The sequence below is a fragment of the Pseudopipra pipra genome, chromosome 4 (genome assembly GCF_036250125.1).
Source record: "Pseudopipra pipra isolate bDixPip1 chromosome 4, bDixPip1.hap1, whole genome shotgun sequence".
In the NCBI taxonomy this organism is placed as follows: domain Eukaryota; kingdom Metazoa; phylum Chordata; class Aves; order Passeriformes; family Pipridae; genus Pseudopipra; species Pseudopipra pipra.
The window spans coordinates 34,086,810-34,107,036 of NC_087552.1; the positions used below are offsets into that span (position 1 = coordinate 34,086,810).

Below are 20,227 nucleotides of genomic sequence, written 5' to 3' on the forward strand. Positions count from 1 at the left end.
ATTTTTTGTCCCCTCAAAATCTTTCTAAGGGCCTAGATACCTATCGTACAGCATTGCATTCTTCAGCCTGCCACTCCAGTTTCCTTTATGAAAAAGAGGGAAGTGGGGTGATTACGCTTCTCTTCAAGCTGTGTTTTATTTAAAAATTATTGGGCTGAATTACTTGCTACCATTGTTATAGCTGTAATAATTTCGCTTGCTGGCAGACTTCTCTGTATTCTGGGTTAGAGCTTTTGCTACCAGCTCTGACAGGTAAGCAGCCTGAGAAATGGAGTGGTAAAATGCAGCACTAAAATGGGACTTTCCTATTTGCTGATCTCTGCGTTTCTTCCTGTTGCCTTCAGTGATCCAACAGTGCAGATTATTTTCTCCTTGCATAAAATACTTATTTCTTGGGAGTCTTAAACAATTTCTAACCTTTGTATTGTCTACAGTAGCTTCCCAACTTTGTAGCATTTCTTCGAGTGGCAAGTATTTCTCTAATAGCAAGAGGCAACAAGATCTAGGGCATGGTCTGTTTTTCAATATCATCTCTGAAAGGCTGTGTCTTTGGCATCTGCCTTCCTCAAGATGTCAAAAATGTAGAAAATATTTCAGGCACTCCTCTGTATCCCTCTTCAACTAATTACTGAAGGAAGAGCGGTCAATATAGAGTCAATAAAAGGCAAAATCGGCTTGCTAGTTATAAAGTATTTGTAGATTTGACTCAAGTGCTTAGGAAGGGCCGAAAAATGGCCTGTAATATTCTATATGTGTAATTGATGATGTAATCACTCAGTTCTAGTGTGTTTTGGTATTAGTGCTTCTCAAGCTACGAAAAAACTATTGTGAGCTTGAAAGTTATGGGCTTAGTTGCATGAAATTTGTAAACTGATATATTTAAGCCTAAACAGCCTTTGTGGCATGTAAATCAACTCATATCAGACAGATTTATCTTAATTCTTTCTCAGTCACTATTATGGAAACGTGCAGCAGCAGTGGGGAGATTTAATTTCTGTTCTTTTGTCACAAGATTTCTGCTGCTGAATAGATCTTTCTGTAGTAACTTTGGTACGTGTTATGCACATTCAGGACTTGTCAGAAAAGATTGTGGTTGTATCAAAGTGAATGTTTTCATCTAGCAGCTGTTTTTTCAGTATTTTTTTTAATGATGGTCATTTTGTGGCTGCAGATTCAGAAGGCTCTCTATTATTAAATATTTTCTTGCTTGTATGACCTCTGGGATCTAAAAAAATTAAATTATTTTTAAAAACCCTGTATTAATTAAAGAAAGAAAAATTACTAGATGTCATTTCTCACAAAACTAGAAAAGCTTATTTATACCAGAGGGAAGAAGTTAAATTAATTGAAAGTACTTGCCAGTTAAAAATACCTGATGTTAAAAAACCCATGGTGGATAGCTGTACAATTTCATCTTTTTTTTTTTTTTTTTCTTTTTATAATACAGTGATAACAACCAAATGTCAGTTCATTAATGGGTCTGGATTTCAATCCATTCATCAAAATATGAAAATATGCATGGATTTGGTATCTCCATATAGCTTATGGAAATCCCAAATCCAACATTAGGCAGGTAGTTTTCCATATTTCCTAAAAATCAGTCACCTTGTAGGTGTTCACTGTAAGTTTTGTGTCACCAATCACTTGAAACAGTAATATATTTAGAACTTGAATATTTTTGATGGTTTGTTTTATGTCTGGCTGCTGTAGTTCTTAGTTACTAAAACGTTGGCACAGAGAACTAAAGAGCAAAGTTTTCAGTCTGTTACTCACACATTTATTATTATGATCTAAATGTATAAAGGATAGAGTATTTCTGATAATTGAGTACTTGGGTGCATTAATACTACTGCACTTTTATTGTGTACACATGCATGCTGGGCACTATACGAGCATCTTCCTAGCCAGTTATATGTATACATCTTCCCTTTGTGTGTGGCACTATAGTTGAGTGTCAGAGTTAAGTAAATGAGTCTATTTTCTTTAAAACATCCTTAGGAAGATTGACACTCCTGTCACCAAATTGTTTAAGCTTCTTATATGTCATTGTATAGAATAGCGTAGCTTATGTCCTGGATTTTTCTCAGACTTAAACAGAATTTTCCAACACCTGTGAAAATCAGACTGCTCATTAGTTTGTCTGTCCAAACTTTGAAAATGTTAATATATTTTTGTGGCTTGCTCCATCTATAGCCTAACTAACTTCTTTTCCTGGGTGTTATTAGAACTAGTCTTTATGGAAGTAAAAACTTAGCACTAGTAGTTAAATTCAATGTAACTTGCTTATTCTTATACCATTAAGTTTTTATTTTTTATTGCTTACTAAAGTGCGTAACTTGCATGTAATTTTTTTTCCAGACTTGCCAGATCAAGTTCTGCGGGTTTTCAAGGCAGACCAGCAAAGTCGCTACATAATGATCAGTAAGGACACAACAGCAAAAGAAGTGGTCATCCAGGCTATCAGGGAGTTTGCTCTCACTGCGACCCCTGATGCATATTCACTATGCGAAGTATCTGTCACACCCGAGGGTGTAATCAAGCAAAGGAGGCTTCCTGATCAGCTATCCAAGCTTGCTGACAGGATACAGCTGAGTGGCAGGTAAGACTGGAGACTGAGCTAAAGCTGATGATGCCAGTTTATTAAGTCAAAATCCTGTTAAAGGAGTGTTATTTAATTATTAATGTTCTGTTTCTTTGCAACAAGTTGCTGCTTATGCAGCTTTTCATTAATACCTACGTGTGGTAAAATTAGTTTTATTGTAAGGTTCCAACTGGATCATTGCTGTAACTTTCAGCATTAATCAAGTATATTGTATCTAGTATCTTTTTGAATTTTGTTTTTACAGGTATTACCTGAAGAACAACATGGAAACAGAAACTCTTTGTTCAGATGAAGATGCTCAAGAGTTACTAAGGGAAAGTCAAATTTCCCTACTACAGCTCAGTACTGTTGAGGTGGCTACCCAACTCTCCATGAGAAACTTTGAGCTGTTCCGTAATATTGAACCCACGGAATACATAGATGACTTGTTTAAACTCAAATCAAAAACAGGTTGCACTAATCTAAAAAGGTTTGAAGAGGTGATAAATCAAGAAACATTCTGGGTGGCTTCTGAGATTCTAAGAGAAACCAACCAGCTGAAAAGGATGAAGATCATTAAGCATTTCATTAAGATAGCACTACACTGCAGAGAATGCAAGAACTTCAACTCGATGTTTGCCATCATTAGGTATGGCCAGTAATAATTCTACTTCTAAGTAAAAAGCAAAGTCTTACTTATGTTAGTTAAAAAAAAAAGTAATTAACAGAGTAAACCTAACATCAACAGTTGACAATCCAATAGGGAGGGCATTTTCCAGTAATCTGAACTTGCCATTGAAATGTTTGCTGAAATATTATTTGGAATGCTGCTATTATGTACTTACTGCTTAAGACAGCATGGCAAGAGTCATTGGTGAACATGGCACTAGAGAAACAACTGCACTTACTTAAAAACAGACCAAGAGAAACAGTAGTTATAAATAGAAAAATTAAAGCATTGTCATAAATGAATGTGTTAATTTCCTAAAGGCAGCTTATTTTATATGTAGTTCTCAGTATCTTGAATTCATTCAGCCTTTGTTTTTCTTTGTATCAGCAGTTTCTTGCATGGATCTCTGCTAACAGTCACAGACTGTGATATTATACCATATTGTAGGCTGTAAATAAAGGTCTTTCAGTAAGAGTTTTAAAACGTACTGAAAATCTCGGACAGAAAACCTTTCTTACTTTTGGAATGAAAAGGAAGAGAGGAAACTCTAATGTGTGTGTTTATACAGATTTTTTAAAAGCCAACAAACAAAAACCCCCAAATATTTTCTGTTATGAAAAAACTTGAATAAGTTGCATTAAAATGACAATTTTATCACTGTCTCTGACAAAAGCTCTTGTCACATTCAGTCAACAGATTGAATGTAACACTTTTTCTGGTTTTGAATGTCATTTGATCAAATGTGGCAAGTTCTAAAGTCAAGGATCCACGCTGATAATCGGTCAACATCTCTGAGACCTAAAAATATTGAGATTTTGTTCAGCTATTTCAGCTGATCTCAATGAGAAATAAAAGCAGCCTTCCTGCTAGGAAAAACTTGAGTGAAGGAAAGATTCCAGATGCCAAACTTTCCCATAGGTAGAAATTAACAGCGAGACAGGCGGTGCCATTACAGGGGCAAAAACAGTGTTTTTACCAGGTACAGCTTCCATATAACCTCAAATATAGAAAGTGTTACAAAATTTGATCTAGACAGAAAAAAGTCAGATGGATTATTGCAGAAAGAAGGCATGTCACTTTGCTATCACCACCTGAACATCATCATGTGGGTGAAAGATGTTTTTTCCTCCAGTTTGATAATCTAGAAATAAGGGGTGATCCTGAGGTACTCTTAGATTAAAATATTATTATCAAATTCAGACACTGTTCCACAGCAGCAAGTACATAGTCTGTATAAAGTTTAATTACTCATCCAAGTGTAATTTTATCTGTTTATAGTTACATCGTTCACATATCTCCAGTTTTTATGGCTTTTATAAAAATGACCTGAATTATTCTGTAATAATAGTTATTAGTGTAATAATTCTGTGCTGGTGAAAAGAAATTTTCACTTTATTGACATTGTTGTGCTATACTGTTCTGGCTATATGGTATTTATCCCATACAAGATTTAACATGGTCTTTTACAGGATTTTTTCTTTCTTTGTCTTGTTCTTGAACTTTTTTGCACTTTTTTTGTTTCAAGTGGCCTGAATTTGGCACCAGTTGCAAGGCTCCGAACTACTTGGGAAAAGCTTCCAAGCAAGTATGAAAAACTGTTTCAAGATCTACAGGACTTGTTTGATCCATCTAGGAATATGGCAAAATATCGTAATGTCCTTAACAGCCAAAACCTACAGCCCCCTATTATCCCCCTGTTTCCTGTTATCAAAAAAGACCTTACATTCCTTCATGAAGGTAAAAGCAGAAGTACATCATCTTTTACCAGCTAAGAAAAACTAACTTTCCTACCTAATTACTGATATTGTTGATTGTAGGAAATGATTCTAAAGTGGAGGGCTTGGTCAATTTTGAGAAGCTGAGAATGATTGCAAAGGAGATACGCCATGTCGGTCGCATGGCGTCTGTGAACATGGATCCTTCTTTAATGTTTAGAACAAGGTAAGTGTGTTGTATCAGGCAAAGCTTTTCCCGGCTGAGAGAAGCCTAGGTGTCAGCAAGAGGGGCTTTGGGAGTGATATGAGCTTCTTGTTGTTAACAATTTGCCAAAATAATGTGGTGGTCTAAAACTGGAGAAACCATTACGTTTTGTGCTTACTGATACATACTAAAAATGTTTCTTATTGTTCTTTAGCTGACAGTTACTTCATAAAAATGAGATTCTATCAGTGGGAGGGAGGGGGAAAAACTGTCTCGAAAACATGTATTGGTCTGTTTGAAACATTGACATATGCCAGCTTATAATTTTGTAGACATAGTAATGTATCTGAAGCAGTGTCAGCTAGTAGTCTTAGAAAACATGGAGTGAATGCTCTTTGGCTTCATATTAGACCAGCTTATTGCATACTCTTTTTCTTAATTTGAGGTAGAAGAGTTTGTAATATCTGACTGTGTGTTCAAGTCAAGGCTCTTTTTTAATATTTGTGAGCTTCCAGAACTGCTTGTTGTGAGGTCTGGTCTTTTTCTTTCTGAGCTTGTGATCTTTCTCTGTCTCTTCTTAAACCCGTGCTTTACTCTTCCTGACTCTCACTTGCAGGAAGAAGAAATGGAGGAGTTTGGGGTAAGTGGTTGGACACAACACACACAGACATTCATTCTTCCTTTACCATTTGCATTGTTTCCTACTTGCTATCTTTAATTTTCTGGTGTTTTGACATTTTTTTTCTTTTGTTAACCCTTTTTACTGACAATACATTTACATTTTCATCTAGGAGTGCTTTTGCTTTTGAGGTTATAACACAAAAATTTTAAATTATTTTTAAGTGGTTGTAGATAGAAAAGGGATGTTCTCCTCCCACCTCCAATTTAAATCGCTAAAGGAAGTGACTTTGAGTCAAAGAGAATTATACAATGACAAGGTTGCAACAGCTGAAAATAGCTGTTAACTTTGTTATGCCTATTAAGCAATTATCACAATCAAATACAAAAGTTAAAACTTAAAGTATCTGCTAGACTAACTTATTTTCATATTACAATTCAGCCATCATTTTTGCCTTAACAATTCACGACCGATGCATAGCTTTCATATAGATACACATACATTGAAATGTGCATGACACTTTTTATTTCATCATGAACAAGCTGATCATTTTATTTAACAAAAAGCTGTCTTCAACCTCACAAGTTACAAAGAAGTTCTATTCTGTAAAACTGAGCTGTACATTTTGTATACAGTCTGATTTAAAACGTAGAGGACTTTCAAAATGCCTTCTGTATACGTATTTGAATTTGAACCTCAACTGTAGTCTTCTGTCAGCATTCCCTTATTGCATGAGCTTTTCCTAATGCTCCAATCTTCTCAGTAGTTGGCTTATGTGAGAGAGCTACCATGAATGCTTTCTAGATGTGTGAAGTGATGTTGCCTAGTTGGAGCAGAATAGGTTAAAATATTTGTGTAATTAAAATAGTGCCTGTAACCAAGTAAAAAGATTTCCTGGCCCTCATCTTTCTATCTGTTACAGCTGTTTGATTTACTGGAATGAGGCATGTAAGCTTTGACTGTAGACTGACATTTCATGCAATATTTTGCACGTTTCATGTTTATCAGGTGGCACTGTGTTGGACTAAGTCATACCTTTCCCCTCTTTCCTCTTCCTCCTGCCCCCCTTCACTTCAGGTCTCTCAGCCAGGGCAGTACCAATGCAGCTGTGCTGGATGTGGCACAAACAGGGGGCCATAAAAAGCGGGTCCGTCGCAGCTCCTTTCTTAATGCTAAAAAACTGTACGAAGATGCTCAGATGGCACGGAAGGTAAAGCAGTACCTCTCAAACTTGGATCTGGAAATGGATGAAGAGAGCCTCCAGACACTGTCTCTGCAGTGTGAGCCAGCCACCAATACATGTGAGCACTGTCATTTGCTATGCTTCAAGGAAGCTGTTAAATATACCTCTGTTTCTAGTCCAGAGAGGCAATTTGGAACAGTAACTAGACAATGAGGTGGAAAATTAGGTGTGTGGTCATTTTCAAGTACTGAATGTCTATGAATCTTAAGAAAATAATCCTGTAGGTTAACAGGATAGAGACATAATATTTATACAGGTGATAAGGCTTTAAGATGATGTCACACTGAAGTGTACAAGGGCTTTTTAGCTTTGTCTGTCCAAAGGATCTGGAGGATCAGAAGTTTTTCTATGTGCTCAGGTTATTGGTGTGAATAGGGATATGGTTATTCTGAAAGAATAGGGGTTTTCCTTATGTCCAGGTGTTTCAGAGATACTTGGAGGGCTGTATCTGGGGGCAGCAGAGGAGGACCTTATCCTGGATATATCAGTTTCATTTTGATTTGAGAGAATGCTATATGTTGTGCCCTTCCCTTGCTTCAGGGTAGCAAGAAATAATAATTATATATCCATTCTGAATCAGTTTGTAGTCCTTAATTGTACAAGTATTTGAGCGCCTTTTAGTTATTAATTGGAGGACTTTGTACTGCTAAGACTAAAACACCCACCAAGTTTTTAGTAGTAGTCATTCTGTATTTTCTCCTCTTTCTTGCAAAGTGCCGAAGAATACAGGAGACAAGCGACCTGGAAAATCTGAAACATCACCAGTGGCTCCCCGGGCAGGCATCCAGCAGAAAGTGCAGCAGCAGCAGCAACATAAAGTAAACCAAGCGTTGCAGGTCCCTGCCGTATCTCTTTATCCCTCTCGGAAGAAAGTGCCAGTCAAAGACCTCCCACCATTTGGTAAGTGAAACAAGGAAGCATTTGGTTTAATACTCTGAAGTTTGTTCACTCATGTCAGGGAGATATTTTGAATCATATAAGGTTCAGGCATTTATTTCTGGTAGTATGACATGCAGGTTATGCCAATTCATGCGATATCTATCCATAATTTTATTCTCTAAAAAAGGAAAGAAAGAAATTTAGGAAAGCATCCTGTCAATCAGTACAAGTATTTACTTGTTACTAGCAACTGGAAAGAAGAAATGGTTCTGATCGTTTGCCCTGGGATCTTGCCTTAACTTTTCTAAAGGACTCAGGGACATGAAGTTCTTGAATGATCCATCTGAGATGTCTCCAAAGTTTTGGTGTCTCTTCAGAAGTTGAACTTTTAATGTGAAATTCAGGCCCACTCAGGTTGGTGGTCCTGTTAGAAATGTAGGTCTGGAGTTTCACGTTGACAATTGTCCCTTTGGCTTCTGCTCCCTTCTGCTTTTTTATCGTTGTTATTCAGTTGTTGCTGCCTCCATGTTGCTCAGAAAGGCACCAGACTATAGCAATTTCTACTACTCTGATTTCCGAATCTGTGTCCCAGAATGTATGCATAACATATATGCATTATTAAAGAACTTCTTAAATCACTTAAAGTGTGGTAATTATCCTAATAAGTATATGTAGCATAACTGGCCCTTCCTATTGCACGATGGTAATTTCACAAGAGCTTAATTCTGATTTCACTCTTTATCAGTTTTTCTCATGCACTGCTTAGACTGCAATAAAGCATTAGAAGCAGCAAAATGAGCAAGAAACAATTCATTATTTATCTATATCTTGTTGATTTTACCATTAATTTTACATCTTAAAAGGACTTTGAAGCTCCATAGCATTTTTGCTCAATGGTGGCAAAGTTTCTGAAAACTGAGTAGATTATGCTGATGGAGCAGCTATAAATTATTGATAGCAGGATTGTGATCCAACAGATCAAAGATAAATTCTGTGAATGCTTGAAAATAACCTCTATCAAAAGCATTGGCAAAACTGTCAGAGAAGCTCTGATTTTACTGTCCTAGAGTGGATTTTTGAGGGAGGGGAAGAGAAAAAAGGATAAATGTTGCCTGGGAAAAGCAATTCGTGGTGCCCTAGATCTTTACATCATACATCATCTTCAGGATGTTTTTACTCTTTAGTTTCCCAAAATAAATGGGTGCAGAGATAGTTCTCAAAAATGAAAGGGAGAAAGGCAGCTGCAGGATGACCTTGTTTCATAAGCCTAATCTTATTAATGTCCTTTCCAGCTTTCTTTGACCTTCTAGGCTACTCTGAATAGAAAAAAAACCAGAACAGTTTCAATTCTTACTATATAAATCTTCACTAACTGGTGAGATTGGTTTGTGTCTGTATTCAACATAATTTTAGTTCAAGTTTTTCAGTAGCTATTCCTATGCATATCCTCAATTTAAGTACTGTATAGGCAGTATTCTACAACATCAAATCTTCATTGTGTTTTCTGTGGCAAAGTATTTATTTTAAGTGGCCAGAATGAAAGACCGTCTGCACTAATATGTGGAAATAAAGCTCTACATTTTAAACAGGAATAGGTTTAAACATTTTGCTTAATTTAAACCGGTATCAGAAAAGTTAGGGTTTTTTCCTGTATGGTATCTGCTCTATAAATGCATCGTGAAGCATGAAGATGTATTTATACTGGACTTTACATCTACATTAATTCTTACTTAAAGGCATTAACTCCCCACAAGCTTTAAAGAAAATTCTTTCATTATCGGAAGAAGGAAGTTTGGATCGTCACAAGAAACAGTCTGAAGACACAGTCTCAAGTGCATCTTCACAGCTGTCTTCTCCTCCTACTTCACCACAGAGCTCTCCAAGGAAAGGTATTAGATGTTCAATATTTCTCATCCTGTTTCCTGAAACTCATGGACTTAGGAAGCTTCTAAGAAAGAATTTGGACAGTTGATAAACTACTGCTGCTCTTATTTTTGTCGCATACGGTCAGCAAGAGGGCAGGAAATGTAGCGCAGTGTGGGATACCTAAAAGGATAATTGTGAATCTGATTTCTAAGGTACTTGAAAGCCCTGTGGTTATCAAAAGCCAGGAAAAATAGCCTGGTATGATACAGGATTTGATGCAGTAGGTCACTCTCACTGCAGCTGCTTTTGACAAAAAATATTTCTATCATCAGTGCTTCCTGCCAGTATAACGATGTGTGGTTGAAAACTTAAAATCTTTGTGCAGCATTGACCACACTGGCCTATTAGAGGAATTTATTTGCTGTGTCATGTATGTGGATGGGATGTGACTAATGTATGACCGAAAGGCTTAAGGTATTTAGGATTCAGATCACTGCTACAGAATATTTTAATAGCAGCCTGATTATTCAAGCCATGTGTATGACTATTTGAGGAATGGTATTACACATTGGAGCTTCCTTGACCAGGGTCTTTTTAAGTGATTTCATAGAGCTATTTTTTAAAGTGAATTTAGGACTTTAAAGGGATTTTTTTAAAGCCTGTTTTTTTTTTCCTGGTAGTTGTTCTAGTTATGAATTGACAAAACAGAAGATGGAGGCTCTGTGCTGTAGTTTAAACAGAAAAAAAGCCCCTTTGAAAGTATGATAGCCTAGATGTATTGCAGGCAAAGTTACTCTCTTTTCAGAATATCATAAAAGTTCAGTTTAACAGTTACATAAAATAATGTTATGGTAAAATATACATTGGGGTTGAAGTGACTTCTATTGAAGTATTATTTACTAAAGTCAGATGGAGGAGGATATTATGTAGAGAATATATCATCTCAAGTCCTTGTAAGCTGTCATCATTACTTCTCCCAAATACTACATTAGCAAACAGTGAATTTATATAAATATGGGCAGGCCTATGCATTTCTTGAAAAAGGACTTGGAATTCTGTACTTGACTCATAGTGGGAAAAGCACTTTATTTTTGCAAAAAGCAAATCAAACATGATTTAAAAAAAAAAGCCTTGGTTTGATGGTGACATGAAGCTAATGGTAGATTCTTTCAGACAAAAATGACAACATTAATTTCATGTTCTCAGCAAGTGAATTGGGATAGATCGGTTGAAGTAATTTTGACACTTATGTGTAGACTGAAAGCAAAAAATGAAAACAGCAGTTACTTGTGGATTTACGTTGTTTAATGATCTTTAACTTAGCTGGCAAGAACATTCAGCACAACTTTGTTTAATACTAAAGCAAAAACTGAATTTGCTTCTGTGACATGGTATGGAGATTTTATCTCAGTCTGGCTGTGTCAATGCTGCCTCCAAATTTCATTATAATTCTGGTAATATATACTATTTGGTATAACAAAGAAAGCTTGAAAACCTGGCCCTCTCTCAGCCAAGATATGTAGTAAGCAGTCAGCCCAGACATCTGTGCTTCATGTTGTATCTGCTGTTCATCTGTGAAGTGTAGCTTTGCAAACAGAAAAGTTGTATGGGAAGGTCTCTTGGAGTACTTTAAGCAGTAGACTCATCCTGAACATCTCTTTCATTCCAGTCTTGGAGACAGTGTTTATGCATAGGCAGTTTGCTGAGAAGTAAGATTTCATAATGTGAGGATATGAGTATGATGATGAATTTGAAAAGAATTTGAGGTAGGAGGGCAGAGAAGAAGGAAGATGAGCAGTTGGTTTGTAAAAGAGTAGTGTGTTTTCCCACAATCTTAGACCTCTGATTAAGAGACCAAATACACAGTGTTACGCAGTTTTGCTGTGTATCTTTGTCTTTTGCAATGCTGTGTAAATGTAATCGTAGCTTTGCTCTACTATGGTAGCAGTATGGCCAGCTGCCTGACAATAACTTAGCAGGTGTCTTGGAGAGTCCTATTAATATGATGTTCCCTTTGCAGGCTATACTTTGGCTCCTAGCAGCACGGTGGATAACTTTTCAGATTCTGGTCACAGTGAAATTTCTTCTAGATCTAGTATTGTCAGCAATTCATCTTTTGACTCTATGCCAGTCTCCCTGCATGACGAGAGGAGACAGAGGCATTCTGTCAGCATCGTGGAGACAAATCTTGGTGTGGGAAGGATTGATAGAAGAATCATGATTGAACCAGATCAATACAGCTTAGGGTAGGAATTTTATTTGTGCTTGCTTACATTATACTTTCATATAGTGTGTATGTGGCATGTGTATTTGTCCATGTAACTTTCTCTGCATCTCTCAAGTATTTTTTCTCCCCTGCTCTTAAAAATGACTCTTTCAATGCTGCGTATTGTGATAATGCTCAATTTCTGACAGGAAAAGGTTTTGCACTCCCGAGTGCATGATGAGGTCTACAGCAGTAAGAGTTTACCTCAGAAGACTTACCATCTGAGCATTTCAGTGATACTGTAGATTATCCTCTTTGTGGCAGACTAGTATCCTAGCCTTCCTCCTACGTGGGGAATTAACTGAATTAGATGAAATATTATTTGTACAATTATTCAGTGATCAAACTGAGAACAGAAATAGCTAGTGATTTTCCAGTCTGTTTCATGGAAAAGTGCATATTTGTCTAACTCCAAAATATTTTGCCCCAAATATCTCTTCTATTCAACAATAATTGGAAGCTAAAATTCACATTATGCAGCTGGTTTTCTAGGTAATTAACTTCTGTAATGGTGGGGAAGCTAGTGCTGTGAGGAGTTCTCTAAATCTCTGGTAGTGAGCCTTGGTGTGAAAATAATTGGAGCTCTGGCTCCTATTATCTCCACTTACTTTTTTTTTTTTTTTTTTTGAGCTGTTATTCGGATGCTTCAGTCCTCTGAGTAGTTTCAAGGGTTTTAATCCTGCAGTGTCTGCAAATGGCAGACCTGTTCCAAAACTGATGTACTTCAGCTCTGGGAATCCCAGGCTATGCAAACTCTTTAATCAGATGTCTTAATATTTGGAAGAACGGGATTTCAGTCTGCATAGCAAGCTGCCCTGGAAGAACAAATCCCAGGAGCCTGGATAGCTGCTAAGCAAAAGTGACACTTTGTCGGTTTTCTCTGCTGCTATGTAAGTGATAGTGTCAGGCTCACTTAATTGCTGAGAGGCTACAGAGAACATGTTTGCTCTAGGAAGTAGCACATGTTTCCAAAATTAAGGTTGAAATACATTTCCATTTGCAGGAAATGTTGAAAATTGAGCTTTCAGAGTTTCCTTGGCAAAAAAAAAATAAATCTGAAAAGTGAAACCTAAATCTGAATATCAGCCACTTCCTTCTAAAACTCTAGCTTTTGAACCTTTGCTTTGTGTGGCTGGAAAAGCAGTAGGATAACCCTGTCTATCAATCTGTTCGCCTTTATGTGTGTCAGTGTGGTTTGCCTGTCTTAAAAGGCTGCTGCAAAGTTAAGATTTTATCTTTTGAAATAACCCTCTGAAGTGTAAAGTTTTATCAGGTTTTTGTTGTTGTTTTTCCTTTATTGAGGATGAGCTTGAAAGCAAAGTGTCCTGTTCTCAAAATTGAATTAGTCATTATTGCAAGCAGAAGATACTATAAAGCGCATCAAACCTTCAATCATAGAATCATAGAATGGTTTTTGTGGAAAGGGACCTTTTAAATGTTATAAAGGTCATCTAGTCCAACCCCCAAATATGTTTGTTTTTCTCTTGATTGTTGAATTGTGTGTCTTGTACATGATTTCCAATTCCAACACTAGATTTTATTTTTTTTCCCCATCATCACTGTGCATCTAGCTCATATGCACCACTCTCAGAGACCAGAGGCCTGTATGCTGGAGCAACTGTGCTTTCTTCTCCTAGTACAGAAGAACTGTCACAGGATCAGGGGGACAGAGCTTCGCTTGATGCAGCTGACAGTGGTCGTGGTAGCTGGACTTCTTGTTCGAGTGGTTCTCATGATAACATACAAACAATACAGCACCAGAGGAGCTGGGAGACTCTGCCTTTTGGACATGCTCATTTTGATAGTTCAGGCGATGGGGCAGGACTGTGGGCCTCAGGCAGCCATATGGACCAGCTGATGTTCCCCGATCATGGCACAAAATATGGCAGGCAAAGTCAAGGCAGGGAGGGCCTTGATCAAGCACAGTCCAGAGCAAGCTGGGCATCCTCAACGGGATACTGGGGAGAGGACTCAGAAGGTGATACAGGTACCATAAAGCGGAGGGGTGGGAAGGATGTTTCGATTGAAGCTGAAACCATTAGCATAACATCTGTACCAGCAGAGGAGACTAAACCGACTCCTGTGCCCACTCATACAGCAATGTCATCAAGTAGTTCAAAGGGGCATGTTGGTAAGTTAAGTTTTGTTTACCATGAAGTATTTTAATTAATTTGCTTATAGGTTTTTGTATTGTTCTAAAACTACATTTCTTTTGTCTAGTTTGATTTTTTATTTAATTTTTTATTTTTTAGGTTTTAAAACAAAACTGAATATTTTGCAGTCTCTCTTAAATTTTTCCCTTTAACTGTGCAAGGGAAAATAGCATTTATTGTTGATTCTCAGTTCTGGCAGTGCCTTTGTGTCTCTAGAGAGCCTGCCGTACATCAAAAAACTAACTCAACTGCTGGACAGTGTTTTGAGAGGTTGATGTATTTAGATGTCTGTTCTGAAATGTGAATTTCTCATCACAGTAAGGCTCCATATACTATATTTAGAAGTCTTAATAAATGTGACCTGATTTTTGTAGAAGTGTTTTACTTTATACCTCTATGACTTGTCTGATAATTGTGAATATTCTTTATTTCTGAAAATGGGATCACTTTGTGCTTAAATACCAACTGTAAAATATTTCTTTGGCCTGCTGAAACTGAGGAGGTTTCTAAGAAGCTAGAGGTGAAATATATTTATATGCGTTCAATAATAGAAAGATCATATAATCTGTAAATTAGTATGAAGGTGTCTTTGGCAGAACTTAACATTTTTCTCATGCTGTTCCTTCTGTGCATCCCAATTTTTAGGCCATCCAAAACCTCTGCATTTTCGCCACTTTTCTTCCTTTCATTCCCCTTCACTTTGCCTTTTGTCAAGTTAATATGAGAAACTATCTAAGAGCCATTTTTTGCTGACACAGCTGAAAGTCTGCCAGATTGAGGTCATGCTGAGACCACTGTGATAAAATGACTTTTCCATTTTCTGCTCAAGTATATTGCTTAGCAGTGGTGCATTGCTTCAAAGCTTGGGTGCAGATCTGAATCCCTGGCCTATGAAGAGGAGGAACTTCAGGAAGTTCAGGACTTCAGGTTCAGATTCATGCCCCTCTCTAATTTTTTTCTTTGATACGCTTGCTTTCCTCCAGAATGTGTAACAAGTATGTTTCCAAACTTGCCTCTCAAGGCAGTGGTTGCCACTATGTTTTTAGGGACTTGAAAGAACATGAAAGAGACCTGAAAATTCAAACCAACACACTTCCACGAAATTCACTACTATTAACTAATTATCCTGCAAATATAACTCTGTGTATCACTGTCCAGAAGAACCCACTGTTTTGCGTAGTACTTCTGCACTGAATAGACATTGATCTCTTGCAGTATTTCAAGAGGATTTTTCTACAGAATTTCTTCTCCTTTTCAGAAATATTTGAATAAAATTTCTCAGAAACCTCTTCATGCTGCTTTGCTTAGTTAAAACAGTTTGTCCAAGAAAAATACTTAGAATCTATTGGAAACTATTTGGTTTGGTTATAATACCGAGGATTTATTTTTAGTCTGTAAAAACTCGTATCTGAATAGCACCGGTCCATTTTGAGCTTGTACTGCCCTTTCATTCAAATCATGCTGCCTAATGCAGGGTGGTGTTGTCATCACCACTTGTGCAAGAGTACACAGTGTATGACAAGCTGTGGAGACTAAATTGTCTGTGTCAGTGGTTTTCCCTGCTTTATTTGTAAGGTTTGTCAGTGAAGTGGTCATGTGTTAAAGGGCTAGATCCACAACAAGTGTTCAGTCTCAAAGACACAAGTGACTTTTCTAACTACATAAGAACAGGGAGTCTTGCCTATCTGTTGTGTGTCTGCAGATGCTTAGAATTCTTAACTGCTGTTTTCTCCCTTGAAGTTCTCTCCAAGAGAGAGCTTTTCAGTATGCCCAGAGTTAAGGTAAACAGTTACGTATCAGTGAGATCCACAACCTAGGTGGTGGTCTCTCGATCTCCTATATAAAATCATATTCAATCATTGCTCTTATGGGCATACTTTCAGTTTTGCAGAGAATACAACCATGGGGCAGTGGACAGTTGTGCATTCAAAATATATGGAGATGAAGCCCACTTCCGTACCTTTTGGAATTGTTTGCTGCTTCTGTAGACTCTTGTGTCTTCCATGTTACTTTGATCACTGTACGTTTTATTCTATACAATTGATGGAACAGCTTCAGTTGTGAAGTTTGAACAAATTCCCCATGTAATTTGATGAATTTTGTTAGACTAATGCTTCACTACTGGAAGAATAGCTGCATCCTGTGTATGTTGTATATTCTCTACTTTCTTGGTTGATTTATTTTTTGCAAGCTCATATGCTCATAGCATATGATGGTTAACTTTTGTCCTTCAGATTATTTCTTCCTGGGCTGTTGAGTTGGTTGATGTTTACTTAATAACTGTCTGTTTTCCTTTCAGCAATGTTTCTTTTCCTATCTCTTATAATCATCTGTTGTTTTCCCTGCAGCACGAAAAGAAGGTCGATATCGGGAACCACCTCCAACTCCGCCTGGTTATGTAGGAATACCTATTGCTGAGTTCGGAGAAGGTGGCTCCCATCCAACCAGAAAGCCTCCAGATTACAACATAGCACTTCAGAGGTCTAGAATGGTGGCACGGACATGTGAGACTCACGGAACATCAACTCCACAGCAGCAGTCTCACGGCCATTCAACCAGCAGGCCTGCGAACAAACCTCAGTGGCATAAACCAAATGAGTCAGATCCACGTCTTGCTCACTATCCGTCTCAAGGGTTTTCCACAGAGGAAGATGGTAAATTTCTAATTGGTAGATTTTGAGTGGGCTGCATGCAAAACTGGTCAATGCTTTCACAGACACAAAGCAAATTACACAAATGTATTCTGCCATAGAAATTCTTGCCATAATTTGAACTCTATTTCATTTTCAAAACTTGCTATTTGTTGACTTTTTGTAAGGGAAGGAATTCAGTTCATCCTAAATATGGTTTAAAATTTGGAACGTAGGTCCATGTGAGTCTTGGACAGCCAAGTAGTTGGCTTAGACAACTTCTCTGGAGGTGCCTGTGTTCACCATGTACCTCCCCTAATTTTTTTGCACTAACCATGTATTTAATGATCAAAAAGTAGCCCGGTCTATAGAGTACCTGCCCATCCACCCCACAGAGCATCACTGGTCAGGTTTATTTGGACAGTCACTCACATTCTACCTGAAACTCTTATGCTGTGGACACTGGATTTTCCACTCCAGCTGTTTCACATAATGAGCCCACTGCTGTCTTGCTTTCTCGCTGGCCCAATTGTGTCTGCATCTTTGTGCTTTAACTCAACTATAATGCTTTTCTGTGGAGCGTAGGTGTGGCTGGATTGAAGTTCTAGGCCTAGGTGCTCAATATTTAGGCAGGATGGTGCCCAAATCACGCATTCGAACTCTTTGTTTTGCCTAATGATAGAAAGACTAACATTCCCCTTCTCCCTCTAACTGCTTAGTTGATAAGGTTTTATGTGCAGGATGAACTCTGCAGTTAAATATGATGAGATTAAAAAAAATGAAGTCTACCTTAGCTGAATTGCCTCAAACTTCAAGAGTTACTGTGACAGAGAATGTTAATTGTTTCTACCAATGATGACTAAATTGAAGGTGTATTCAGGGAAAAATATAAGATGCCCTTCTGAAGCTACTGGCCATCTAGGAGTAGCTGTTGTGTTCCTTGGGCTGAGGAACTGCACCTGGCTCAGTTAGGCAATTGTCTTATTTTCTTCAAGAGCAAAATTACAAAGAAGTACTTCCCATGAGATCTGAAATGCACTGAAATTTAGATCGTTTTAAAGTATATACCTGATAGAATGAAATGGAAAATACCTGAGCAGAGTACACATACTTTTTGTTGTATGCACAGGTTTGTTTCATTCAGTAGCAGTCTTGTTCTATATGAACTAAATTCTATTTTCCCTTATCCTATTGTATTTGCAGAAGATGAACAAGTCTCTGCTGTCTAAGATTTGGACTTTTCTGGATCCAGAGTGAGCCACCTTAAAGGAGAGCACAAGAAGACGTCCCTAGAATAGGAGCCTTGGAACTACGATGAAAGGATGGTGGACCTATTTGCCTCCTTCCCTGCCTTAAAGCAGCATGGGGCTTCTTCCTCTGCCCCTCCCCCTTCTGTCCCCTCTCCCCTTGCATGTGAAATACTGTGAAGAAATCGCCCTGGCACTTTTCAAACTGTGTTGCTTGAAATGCACAGTGCAGCAATCTCCAAGCTACCACTGTCGCTGTCTGCCACATCACACAGTATCATTCCAAATTCCAAGATCATCACATCAGGATGATTAACTCTGGCTGCACTTCCCAATGCCTGGAAGGGTTTTTTTTTAAATCTTCCTTTTAGATTTTAATCACAATCCTAGCACTTAGTCTCATTGAGATAATGAGATAAGTTAGTTGTCAAATTACATTTGGCCTTTAACCTATGAAGAGAAAAATGCTTTGAGATCCTTCAAGGAGGCAGTGCTTATTTGCTTGTTTACAATGCCTTTGTTACAATTTTGTATGTTTGCATTTGGAAGATCAAATACTGCATCTGCATAGTAATTACAGTATTATTTCACACCTCTAAGTAGGGTTGCCAGCCTGAACTCCTGGAGAGAATATTGCTATCATGTGGCTGAGCAGGGCAGAAGGGAAGGCAGAGGCTACGGTATGCAGCCTTTCCTTGACCATCTAGCTTAGCTCTTAATGTGCCCCACCCTGGAATCTTCACAAGTTTGTAAATGTTAGTGTTAATGCCATTCTCATCCGGGTCTGGTGTAAATGCAGAAACACAGTGCTTGCAACTGGTCGATGATGAAAGAGGACACTGTGTGTCTCATACCTGTGCCTTGTGGAATACAGGATGGCATACTAAAACAGTGTCCTGTTCTAATAAGACAGATGGCAACCCCACCTTTAAGTTATGTACTTCTTTTTTTTTTTGCTATATAGTAGTTTATATTAAAATAAAAATTAACTGGATAACATTGCAGTGAAGCCAAGTTGGGATGTCACAGCTCGTGTCAGCTGTTAACACTAATATAATAACCTCCATCTATTGACTTTGACATTAGGGGATAAACGAGCCTTTAAGTAAAAAAAATAACATGATTAGATTTGCCAGCCTTTGCAATGCAGAAATAGTCACAAGTGTTAATGGCTTCATGGAACACTGCATGTATAGAGAAGGCCAATGTGTAGCAACCACTTGCTCACAGCTGCTATTAACCCTAGAATGACTGAAATGACCCTCCCCTCTATTTTTGTGTTGTTTTTGCACAGACTCCGGAGAAGTGAAGGCTGCCAATCCGAGTAGTACTCAAATGTGAGGAACTGCTGGTCTTGGATTTTTTTTTTTTCCATTGAACTCAGCTGATCATATTGATCAGTAGATACACGTAAATAGCTTCAACTTTTAAAGATCAAATTGCAGTGTTTTTTCACTGTATCAAACAAATGTCAGTGCTTTATTTAATTCTCTCCTGTAATCATAGCTTTTGTCTATTTGCTTATATATCACATTGTCAATTATGCATCTGTAATTTTACCTGTTATATGCATTATTTGCCAGTTTTATTCTGAAGGCTATGGACCTCATGTGCATATAGAAATACAAAATCTTAGCTCTATCACAAGTTGCACAAATGTTATATAAGCATTAAGTAATTGTAGACCATAGGACTGCTAATCTCAGTTCGCTCTGTGATGTCAAGTGCAGAATGTACAATTAACTGGTGATTTCCTCATACTTTTGATACTACTTGTACCTGTATGTCTTTTAGAAAGACATTGGTGGAGTCTGTATCCTTTTGTATTTTTAATACAATAATTGTACATATTGGTTATATTTTTGTTGAAAATGGTAGAAATGTACTATGTTTATGCTTCTACATCCAGTTTGTATGAAGCTGGAAAATAAATAAATATAACATTAATGAAGTCCATATTGATTCTTATGCATTTTACATGTTCCACATACTTGAACAAATTTATGAAAAAAATTTACTTCTCTGTGTATTAATATTAAAGGGACATTGCCAAGTGATGTGGGCAAACCATTGGTGTGGAGTTTTTCTTAATATACAGTTGTGCTGCTGATAATTTTTGAAAACTTTGGTGTGTGTACTGCTGAATGAGAATG

General features: G+C 37.5%; 1 protein-coding gene across 9 annotated transcripts in view; it reads left to right on the forward strand.

Moving 5' to 3' along the window:
* Window positions 1-20,021, forward strand: part of RAPGEF2 (Rap guanine nucleotide exchange factor 2) — a 181,132-nt gene extending 161,111 nt beyond the window's left edge. For 8 of the 9 annotated variants that reach the window (XM_064652356.1, XM_064652353.1, XM_064652355.1 and 5 more), the window contains 12 exons: window positions 2,359-2,599; window positions 2,847-3,230; window positions 4,777-4,988; window positions 5,069-5,192; window positions 5,788-5,811; window positions 6,868-7,091; window positions 7,748-7,933; window positions 9,649-9,801; window positions 11,799-12,024; window positions 13,616-14,175; window positions 16,546-16,851; window positions 18,031-20,021. In XM_064652356.1, coding sequence (XP_064508426.1) covers window positions 2,359-2,599; window positions 2,847-3,230; window positions 4,777-4,988; window positions 5,069-5,192; window positions 5,788-5,811; window positions 6,868-7,091; window positions 7,748-7,933; window positions 9,649-9,801; window positions 11,799-12,024; window positions 13,616-14,175; window positions 16,546-16,851; window positions 18,031-18,056 — 2,666 coding nt within the window. In that variant the 3' untranslated portion in view covers window positions 18,057-20,021. The remainder of the gene's footprint in view (window positions 1-2,358; window positions 2,600-2,846; window positions 3,231-4,776; window positions 4,989-5,068; window positions 5,193-5,787; window positions 5,812-6,867; window positions 7,092-7,747; window positions 7,934-9,648; window positions 9,802-11,798; window positions 12,025-13,615; window positions 14,176-16,545; window positions 16,852-18,030) is intronic. The other variant, XM_064652354.1, reaches the window with a different exon arrangement.
* The last annotated feature ends 206 nt before the right edge of the window (window positions 20,022-20,227 follow it).